Source organism: Rosa chinensis, chromosome 1 (genome assembly GCF_002994745.2).
Source record: "Rosa chinensis cultivar Old Blush chromosome 1, RchiOBHm-V2, whole genome shotgun sequence".
Classification (NCBI taxonomy): domain Eukaryota; kingdom Viridiplantae; phylum Streptophyta; class Magnoliopsida; order Rosales; family Rosaceae; genus Rosa; species Rosa chinensis.
This window is the reverse complement of record NC_037088.1, coordinates 769311-780377: the sequence shown is the minus strand read 5'-3', so window position 1 is coordinate 780377 and position 11067 is coordinate 769311. Positions and strand designations below refer to the sequence as shown.

The window sequence follows — 11067 nt, the reverse complement described above, 5'->3', positions numbered from 1 at the left end:
ATTGGCAAGGGATCTATATTCAGCTTCTGTAGAACTCCTTGAGACAGATCCCTGCTTCTTAGACTGCCATGAAATAGGACAATATCCCAAGTAGACAATGAAACCTGTGGTAGACCTTCTTTGATTTATTTCTCCAGCCCAATCAGCATCACAATAAGCAGTAATATATGTTGGAGATGAGCCATACTTGTAGAAAAGACCATTCTTTATTGTTCCTTGCAGATATCTCAGTATCCTTTTCACAGCAGCATAGTGAATATCAGTAGGAGCAGTCATGAACTGGCAAACTGTGTTTACTGCATAGGCTATATCTGGCCTTGTAAAGGTAAGATACTGAAGGGCTCCAACAATGCTTCTATAGAGCGTAGGGTTTGCCAATGGTATACCTTCATCTTTCAACATCTGTGCATGAGGTAAACATGGTGTATTACAATCCCTGCAAGTTTCAAGACCAACTTTCTTAATAAGCTCTTTTGCATAAGTTTCTTGAGACAAAAAGAATCCTTTCTACATATGCTTAATTTCAATGCCCAAAAAATGAGACAAGGGACCAAGATCCTTCATATCAAAGACATCACTCAATTCAGTGATAACAGATGTAATACCTAACTTGTCTGAGCCTGTTATGATAATATCATCCACATATAACAACAAGGCCACAACACCATGCTCAGTACTTTTCACAAACAAGCTGGGGTCTGAATGAGAGAATTCAAATCCAAGTGAAGGAAGAAAGTTTGTAAACTTTTCATTCCAAGCTTGAGGGGCTTGTTTTAAACCATAAAGTGATTTTTTCAAGTGACACACATAGTCAGGATGAGCAGAGTCAGAGAAACCTTGAGGCTGATACATGTAAACTTCTTCTTTCAGATCACCATGAAGAAATGCATTTTTGACATCTAGCTGTCTTAATTCCCACTTGTTTATTGCAGCAAGAGCAATAATCAACCATACTGTACTGTGTCTCACAACTGGACTAAAAGTTTCATTATAGTCTAAACCTTTTTCTTGACTATATCCCTGAGCAACAAGTCTTGCTTTATACCTTGAGATACTTCCATCTGGATTTTTCTTGATCTTGTAAATCCATTTACTACCAACAATGTTCTTACCTTCAGGTAAAGGTACAAGATCCCATGTGCCTTGCTTTTGAAGAGCATGTATTTCTTCAGCCATAGCACAATCCCATTCTGGAATACCAGCAGCTGCTTTGAAGTGTTTAGGCTCAACAGGATCACATACTTCTAGTACGGTGGTGAATCCACAGAAGTAGGGCAATTCATCTAGGAGATTATGCTGAACTATACAGGAGTATGCACAATAGTCTGGAAAAGCCTTCTACTTAAAGATACCATTCTTTGCTCTTGTTAACATGGAATGACTGTTATAATCTCTAGCAGTATCTTCAATAAATTGCAGCTCATGTGGAAGATCATCAGTAATATTTAGACCAGCATTTATACTTTGGCCATCTAAAGTGTCATGAAGATGACCATTGGGAATATCAGGGTGAACTTCACTAGACTGCACCATCACACCATTCTCTTCTTCACTTTCATGACTCAAATCAACATTATTATGTCCATTGTTTACACCAACAACATCATCAGAGGACCTTGCAGAACCAAAAGAGGAACCAGATGAAGATGAAGACTCATTAGACCCACTAGAACCAATCTCATTATCCCCCCCCCCCACAGCCACAGGTGGGGAACCAGTTGAGGGCTGAGAGGAAGACGCAAAGGGAAGCACAATTTGTAACTGATTAGAATGCAGGACAGGCAACACATGGGACTGAGGTGTGGACATAGATGGTGAAGAATATTGAAAGGAAGTACTAGAAGAAGAACACTGTTTGGAAGAAGAACTAGGTGAATGGAAATGGTATGGAAAAATGGTTTCATCATGCACAACATGTCTGCTCATCCACAATTTATTCTTCTCAATGTTATAGCAAAACACACCCTTATATCCCAAGTCATAGCCAAGAAAAACACACTGAACAGTTCTAGGATCCAACTTATCCTGTGAATAAGGTCGAAGATATGGATAACAGGCAGTTCCAAAAATTCTGAGAAACTTAAGATCAGGTGCAGATCCAAACAACTCAATATAAGGGGAAGACATTTTCAAGGACTTTCATGGCATTCTGTTGATGAGATAGCCAGAGTGAGCAACAGCATGAAACCAGAACATTTTAGGAAGCCTAGCTGCAGCCATGAGTGTGACACAAGTTTCAACAAGATGTCGATTTTTTCTCTCAGCAACACCATTCTGCTGAGGTGTGTATGGACAAGAGAGAAAATGCAGGATGCCTTTGTGGTCAAGGAAATTCTTGAAAGCTTTACTGTTAAACTCACCACCACCATCTGTCTGCAGAGACTGTATATCATAATGGAATTGTGTAGAAACAAAATTGGAGAACTTGATGAAAGTAGACAAAGTGTCTGATTTATTGATAAGTGGATAAATCCACACAAACTTTGTACAATCATCTATAAAGGTAACATAATATTTGAAACCCTCAATAGAAAAACATGGGGCAGGACCCCAAAGATCTGAGTGAACTTTCTGAAAAGGAGTTACAGACTTTGACTATGACTCCTGGAAAGGCAATCTATGCATATTTCCACTCAAACAATGAGAACACATATGAGTAGATCTATCCTTATTAAACTGAATTTGAGATAGAGACAACATCTTAGAAGCAATATCATCAGCTGGATGACCAAGTCTGTGATGCCAAAGTGAAGACTTAACAGTAGCACCAAGGAAGCCATAGTGAGTTGTTGACTGAACATGTTTGAATCTTGGAGTTTTGAACAGAAATAGACCTTCACCATTACTCTTTCCTCTGTACAGAAGAGCTTTGGACACTTTGTCCTGCACACAGATATGAGTTTCATCCAAGGTTATGAAGCATTGATTATCCCTGCACAACTTGTTAAAAGATAGTAAATTGACTGCCAGACTAGGAACATGAAGCACATTATTCAGATAAAAGGTATGCTTGCCAGGAGTAAGCTTTGCAGCACCAATATGTTTAATACTCAAACCTTGTCCATTGCCAATGGTAATTGAATTGTTGGAGTCATATGGTTGAGCGATGGTGAGGTTTCTCAGGTCTGAAGTCATGTGATGTGTTGCTCCTGTATCTCCAATCCACACCTCTCCACAGTTGCTATGTTGTGAATTGGATGAGCTTGCACCATTGCAATTAGCATGAGCAGACATTGCAGTGAGTGAGGCAGGTGGTTCAGCTCCTTGAAATGAGTAATTGCTCCTATGATGACAGTCAAGAGCAGCATGGCCTTTAAGTCCACAAATTTGACACACAACAATAGACTTTGCAGGATGATCAGCAGGAACATCTATTCTGTAAAAGCAGTTTACAGCAGTGTGCCCTCTCTTACTGCAGATTTGACACTCAGGAGTAATGCCATTGTTGTTCCCGTATTCACCATTATTGGTATTTGCAGGGTTTTGGAAGCATCGACTTGCAATATGCCCTTTCTTGTGACAAATGTGACACTCCATGTTTTGGTAGCAGTTACTTGCAGAATGTCCCTTCTTATTACAAATTTGGCACTCTATCCCACCATAGCTCCTGTTATAAGCACTGCTTTGACCATCCTGTTGAGAAAACTTGCCATTGTTGTTGCTCTATGCAGATTGCTTAGCATTATTTCCACTCCAAGAAGTCTTGCTTTTGTCATTCCCAAAGGAACTTGATGATTGCTTGTTTCCACCATCATTTCCTGAGTACTGTGTAGTGTTGGTAGGCCTGTATGAGTGGTTTCTTGCTGCCATTGCAGTCATAGATCCTTGAGGCACAAGTTGGCCTTCAATGTCTCTCTCAGCAGCAAGGAGTTGAGCTCTAAGATCTTTAAGTGGAATTGGAGTATCTCTTGCACGAATGACTATCTTAATCATGGATTATTCATCAGGCAGGCCATTGAGAGTCACAACAACAATATCTTCCTCAACAAGATTGACTCCAACTGAGCTTAATTGATCTCTTGCATGTTTGATGCGCAGAAGGTATTTATCCACAGAATCAATACCCTTCTTAATAGTCTGCAGATCAGTTTTGAGCTGAATAATATTGGCTCTAGAATAGGTAGAGAACCTTTCTAGTAGAGCATGCCATGCATCTTGTGAGGATTTACTGCCAACAATGATCTCCATGATCTCCTCATCCAAAGTTGCCATTAGCAAGCCAAGTAATGCCTTGTCAGTTTTCTTCCAGGCCTTGAATGCATTAGTAATCTCATTTGTCACAGTCCCTTCATCAGTAAGAACAAAACGAGGTGGACATGGATAGGACCCATCAAAGTAGCCAAACAGATCATTTCCTTCAAGGACAAACTGGAATTGAAAGCTCCACTTCACAAAATTGTTCTCATTCAACCGAACAGTAATCATGCTCAACAAGGAGTTGATTTCAGCTTGTGACACTTCAGAATTATCAACAATCAACAAGTTATAGTAATTATAACAATTTTCCTTTCAATACTCACACCAAGTTATATCATCGAGATGTTATAAAATCACACTTCCTTCCTTAACTAGAACTTGCAGATTATCAACAGCTCTTGCAAATTATGACAATCATAGAACTCATGCAGGTATCAATCAATTATAAACCAAGATTAATTGTTCGGACAATAGCACACATCGAAGCTATTTGAAATTCTTGTAACAAACTTGATGCAAGTGAGCGAGTACTCACCAGAGATTGTCATCACCATTTGTAAGCTTGAAACGAAGCAAACAACCTTGATTTCAGAGAAGCAACTAAAAGCACACCTCGATTTACCAGAAATCTGAATTAGTGAAGCTTACACATAAATTTCAAGTAAAATTCTACAGAATAAGACTTAGTGAACTAGAAATTTCCAGATCTAGAGCTTCAAAGTATGCATGAGTGAAAACGAAGCCACAGTAGTAGATCTAGGGTTCAATCTCACACAAATCTCACAAACTTCGATTGCGGAAGCAAGAAATGAATATAACTACTGTGATAACATAGCAACAGGTCACAGGATCATGAGCCGAAGCTCTGATACCATGATAACATAGCATCCATGACTGTAAAAGTTAACGAACCTGAAGGAAGAAGAGAGAGCTTTCCAGAAAGAGAGAGACAGAGAGAGAGAAAAGCTAGAAAATATCTGAACGTAATTTCAGAAAATGAGAGAGTACTTCTCTTTATTACAAGCTAGGTATTTATAGTAGTCAACATAAAGCAACCCCAACTAACTTTCCAACTGACAAAAAATTAACAGGCTGTAAATCCTCATGGAGAAATCCACATCAGCATAATGATCTGTAGGAAAGCTAGGAGGGAAATAAGGGAGTATGACAATAAGGCTAACATGGATCATTTGAGGAGGAACATCTTGAACCAGTATGCAGAGTACTTGAGATATCTCTTCAAGTTATTCTTGTAATCGACGTAGGTGAGTCCAAATCGAACTGTGTAGCCTGCATCCCATTCATAAACATCAAGAAATGACCATGCGAAGTATCCCCTCACCTTCACCCCCTCCCTGCATGCATGCACATACAGTTTTTAAATTAATCTCATATACATCTGTGTATAGAAGATATGAAAGATGGACTACATGCAATATATAAATCCTCAATTGTACTACTCACTTGATGGACTTCAAAAGATATGAAAGATGGAGAGAATGGTATCTTATCCTTGTACTACCCTTGAGGGCATCGTTGAGGGGCTGGGAGCTATTATTTGCCTCACCAACACCTGCAATAGCAACATTGATCATATATGTCACAACAACACTCAAGTTTATTTAATTCATTCTTTGCAATACGTATTCAACTTTGATCAACAAGAGGGGATCGAGGATTACCATTTTCAGTAATGTAAATCTCGGGATCATTGTACTTTTCTTTTATGTATAACATAAGCTCTCGAATTCCCTTTGGATAGATGTAAAGCCAGCTCAAAGCAGTCTGCAAAACCGATCTAGCTGCTGTCAGTTGTGAAATGGCCAAAAATGCATCTGCTCTCTGGACTAGTTTCAGTTATCTAGCTACAATCTGATATATTATGTTGTCATATGTCAGAATGTGCGGTTTCTAACTGATAATCTGACAAACATGTCTATAACATGCTACATATTTTGAGCAAGAGGAGCCCAAATACGCAAATGTAAAAGGGAGGGAATGAAAGAGTACCGCTGAACCCAAAGGAACCCCATTTTTCTCAGCTGTGACATGCAGAGATATATATAAGATTGAGTAAATGATCGCTTTCATCACAGGAGGATAGATACATGATTTAAAATCTCCAAACTAGTCAAGAAAATGAGGTTAAACTGATAGGTAGGGATCGAGCATTTACTAGAGAGAGAAGTATGCATATCTCCGAAGAAACTTTGGTTGACATTACTAGTGGAGAGTGAGGAAACATCTGCATAACTACTTGTGTAGTAATTGACACCAAGGAAATCTAGAGATCCTTTTAGGAGCTTAGTTTCTTCTTTACTGAATTTAGGCAACCGATCACCCACAGAAGCTCTCATGGTTTGAGGATAGTCACCGAATGTAACGGGATGAGCAAACCTACATACATACAAATTTAAAGATTCAAATTCAAACAATGTACATGCATGCTAGCTTTCTTATTAATTAATATATGCATGTCCATGAGATTACTAATTAATTTAACCAAATTGTTTAATCGCTCACCATCCAAAAACAAAATCAAGAGACCTAGAAGCTGCCCTCTTGCTTGCAGCAGTTTCCGATTTTGCTAAATACCAGTATGTCACAACCGAAATCCCGATTTGCCCTTTTTGAGAAGCCTGCATTATTATTCAATACAAATATGGACGGAGATAACTTGAAATATCTTATAACAATTATGAATAATAATAATAAGAAGAAGAAGAACAACAACAATTATGAAATAATAATATTAATAATATTAATAATATTAAAAGAGAAATGATATTGTGATATATAGTTACTTGATACATGTTATACAGACCTGATACTTCTTCTTGTATAAATTTGCAGAGTGCGCGTGAGCAAGCAGCAGATGATGGCCTACAATGTAAGGCTCTGTAGCAGAGTTACCGGCGGTGCAATTTCCGACATAGTTAGAGCATCGACCAGGTGCATTGGTTCCACCATTGTACCCGTTGACACAGTATGTAACTGGCTCGTTCAGAGTGATCCAATGCTTAACTCGGTCACCAAATGTTTTGAAACAAAAATCGGCATAATCTTGAAAATCACCACTGAAAAGCAGATTGAGTACTTTATTACTATGACAATTGGATAATAATTATCGTTGTGTGATCAATCTAAGGGGTAAAGATATGGTATGTTAACATTTCTCATACATAAATTATTTTTACCACTTTAAGGACACATGTTATCACTTTGAGGACTAATATTACTATTTTGAGGACTCATACGGTAAACTAAGAAAATTTACCACTTTAAGGACTCATGTTACCACTTTGAGGACTAATATTACTATTTTGAGGACTTATGTGGTAACTAAGAAAATTTACCACTTTAAGCACTCATGTTACCACTTTGAGGACTAATATTACTATTTTGAAGACTCATTTGACTGCTTTTAAGATAATTGTATGCATGTCATACGTTAACACATTGTATAATTTTCTCAATCTAAGATTCACTTACACAATCTTATGATTTAAAAATCCACCATACTCATCTTCAAGAGCCTGTGGTAGATCCCAGTGGAAAAGCGTCACAAAAGGTATTATTCCTGGAGACATGGAGTAGAATAACATCAGAGAATTTAAGGGCCAGATTTATGTAGAAGAACTAAAGAATGCCAGAACTCAAGTTGAAGAAAAATATTTCACCATTCGACAAGAGCTCATTTATAAGATTGTTGTAGAATTTTACGCCTTCTTGGTTCACTCCACCTTTGACTTTTCCCTCTGCAAGGCAAAATTTCAACATCTTCATCACCGGCATCACTTGAAATGAGTAGTAATTCTATGCAGTCCAAAGTAATTCCATGAACTTTTCTGTCCCAAAATTTAAATGACTGTAATAGTATTGATAGAAGTATATAAGGTAGATTCAACATCACTCATTTGAGGTGAATCCACACTTCTATATGAGTAAGTAAGAATCACAATGTTTTAAAATGGTTGAATAAAGTGACATTCTCCATTTTCAGAGGATCAAGATTTGTCAAGTTCTATATAAGTATCCCAACAGTGTCTGTTTGCCAGCTTTGTACTTTTGGCTATATTGAGGATTCTACTCACTTATTTGTCACTTGCTCGTTTGCGCAACATGTTTGGCAATGGCTAGCATGCTGTTTTGGGACTTTCTTACCGCCTAGTGGCACTATTGGTGGGTTATTTACCTCCATTATTGGCAAGTCTTTCTCTCCCCAATTGAAAAATATTTGGCTTGCTAGTTGTCTCTATGCTCTTATGGCTATATGGAAAGCTCGCAATAAGCTTAGATTTGAGGACAAGCGCCCTTCCCTCATGCTAATTTTCAGCTCTCTCAAGGCTTGGCTTGGCTTTGCTGCTCCTTAGATGCCAGGTTATTCGAATGGTTTGGTTGACACTTAGTTGTTGGTTGGGTTGGGTATTCAGCCTATTCCTAAAAATCGAGTAGCGCCGCGGTTAGTTCTCTGGCACCCTCCAATTTTTCCTTGGATTAAGTTGAATACTGATGGTCTTGCAAAGGGTAATCCAGGACCTGCAGCTTGTGGTGGTGTGTTTCGTGACACCCATGGTCATTACATTGGCGGTTACTGTCAAGGATTGGGACACAAATCTGCCTTCTACGCAAAGCTTATGGGTGTGATCATTGGGATTGAATATGCCTTCCAGTATGGTTGACGATGCCTCTGGCTTGAATGTGATTCGACTAGTGTAATTGCATGCATCAAATCCTCATCTTTTGTTCCACCTTGGCCGCTACGAATTGCATGGCTTACTTGCTTAGCACGTATTAGAGCAATGACCTTTCATCGTTCCCATATTCTTCGGGAAGGAAATACGGTGGCTGATAGAATGACAAACATGGGCTTACTTTCTCCATCCCTGGTATGGCATGTTTCTCCTCCGCCTAATATATCTCTTTATCTTCGTATGGATGATCTGAGATTCCCTTACCTTCGCCATGTTTAACTCTCTTTCTTGCATGGGTTGGTGTTGGGCTTGTTTTAACAGTTGGAAGTTGGGTAAATTTGAGGTTCTGCTTCAATCTTTTCACTTCCTTTTGACTTTCTTTCTAGCTTTTAGAGCAAGGTTTATGTCCTCCCTTCTTTAGGTTGTATTTTCTTTTTATGTTATTAATAAAATAATAATAGGGGGACGGGCGGTGGATTCCCAGAGTGTGGCAAACCCCTCTCATTCGGGATTGAGGGTGAGACTTGTTCCCTACATCGTTTGCCTCCGAGGAGCTAATATCGCCTCCGAGGAGCACCATATATGTTTTCGTAGGTTTTAATATATGATGATTCACCACAAAATCAATAAATGATTCATGTAATGTGATCTTACTAGGTAGTAATCTTGACCATGAGATTGAAAATCTGAAGGAGTCTAAACCGACTTTTTTCATCAATTTCACATCTTCCTGTGAAAAAAACATTCCATTATGCAGCAACAATATTTTTAAATTTAATTGATTTGAACCAGTTGATATTATATATGTATGATGACTATTATCAGGGATATAGATCCTACCTCATAACGATGGTAAAAGTCATCTGCTACATCCCCGTTGCTACTATCAGTTATTTTTTCTGCGATGACAATTTTCTCAAAGAATGAAAAGGCAGCATATTTACAACAATTTTAACGATTATAATCTATTTGATTCAGTCAATCATTTATATACTACTGGACCATATTCTGGCACGCATATGAAAGAAAAGTGACATCACTTGCATAAATTGCCTCCGATCTTATTTCTAGTTCTCTACCATGCAAACCCCCCATTTAATTGTTTCGTACTTGTATAATTATTGGAAGTTGCGGACCATGGGCAGTCATTAGTCTGTTGGTAGATTCATGTAATTTCCCTATCGATCAAAAGCAAAGTAATGTACAGAAGACTGCATTTGGAAATGAAAGATTGCTCGATGGCGTATATGATGGAGAGGAATTGAACCTTGATGTTTTGTAGTGAAAGTGTCCCATATGCTTGGTCCCTTTCCATGGATATGTGCTGCTCCTTCAGTCTAGAAATTGAAGTACATCATGGCCGGCATAATCATGTCATGTTTCAACATAGTCAAAATGCATGCGGGCCAATAAGATCGAGACATTCTCAATATTCAGCCCAAAATATATATGATATTGAAAAGGAATTCTCAGTATATAAGTTGAAGTCTGTAAATGAGACACCTGATAAGCAGCAGAACCAGCTCCGAAGATGAAACTAGCTGGGAAGCTACTTCTATTGAATGGAATCGAATAATGACGAGGAGCAGCAGCAGCAGCAGCAGCCGCCTCATTGCTTGCTGATGAGCCAACAAGAGCAGTGAGTATGAGGCAGATAAAGATCAAGATGAAGAAGAGCAGAGGACGACCACCCATTCTCTCTAATTAATCAAGCAATCAGTTTGCCTAGCTCAAAGTGCCCCTCAAACCCACTTAAAAAAGTGCCATAGTTAGACTATTGACAATATCATGCATAATTGAACGGTCCTACTCTACTATATATACCAGCCATGTTTCTCACATGCATAGATCTACTGTGTTATATCATGTCATATCTACTAATGTAATATACACCCTAATGTAGATTGATTGAGCTTCTTTCCTTTACTTTCTCAAATCAAATGGCTAATTAATCAACAATCAGTTCTATATTGCAGCAACAATGTTAAAAAACATCTGTAACAACGCTTTCTTTCTCGGTCACACAGATTAAATTCTATAAACTAATAAATGTAGAGTCTTCAAGCATATAATATACCTAATGCAGATTACCAAATACTCATTTTAATTGGTAAAGAACATCCACACTTTTCTTATAATAAAAACAGCTAGTTCCTCGAGGCAATGCTCCTTGTTG

At 38.3% G+C, this 11067-nt stretch overlaps 1 protein-coding gene across 3 annotated transcripts; it reads right to left on the bottom strand.

The window, feature by feature from the left end:
* Nucleotides 1-2435: 2435 nt before the first annotated feature.
* On the bottom strand, nucleotides 2436-10667 carry LOC112181605 (vicianin hydrolase). 3 transcript variants are annotated; one of them, XM_040516318.1, is made up of 14 exons: nucleotides 10395-10666; nucleotides 10159-10228; nucleotides 9732-9790; nucleotides 9546-9621; nucleotides 7878-7955; nucleotides 7690-7777; nucleotides 7022-7274; nucleotides 6721-6836; nucleotides 6374-6594; nucleotides 6208-6239; nucleotides 5880-5982; nucleotides 5662-5770; nucleotides 3057-5552; nucleotides 2436-2883 (listed from the first exon to the last, which is right to left on the bottom strand). In XM_040516318.1, exons 1-13 carry the CDS (start codon nucleotides 10584-10586, stop codon nucleotides 5384-5386), a joined length of 1566 nt encoding a protein of 521 aa, XP_040372252.1. In that variant the 5' UTR covers nucleotides 10587-10666; the 3' UTR covers nucleotides 2436-2883; nucleotides 3057-5383. The 3 variants fall into 3 exon arrangements, with proteins under 3 accessions (XP_040372252.1, XP_024175745.1, XP_040372270.1); XM_024319977.2 differs by having other exon boundaries at nucleotides 2436-4457; nucleotides 4733-5552; XM_040516336.1 differs by lacking the exons at nucleotides 2436-2883; nucleotides 9546-9621; nucleotides 9732-9790 and having other exon boundaries at nucleotides 4581-5552; nucleotides 10395-10667.
* Nucleotides 10668-11067: the final 400 nt, after the last annotated feature.

What these genes read in the sequence shown, in the direction of transcription:
- LOC112181605 (XM_040516318.1), bottom strand. Translation starts at nt 10,586, where the DNA reads ATGGGTGGTCGTCCTCTGCTCTTCTTCATCTTGATCTTTATCTGCCTC. An exon ending in ACTTTTACCATCGTTATGAG is followed by an intron (nt 9,622 to 9,731) that starts GTAGGATCTATA and finishes TTTTTTTCACAG; the next exon opens with GAAGATGTGAAATTGATGAA. An exon ending in CTTGATTTTGTTTTTGGATG is followed by an intron (nt 6,595 to 6,720) that starts GTGAGCGATTAA and finishes GTATGTATGTAG; the next exon opens with GTTTGCTCATCCCGTTACAT.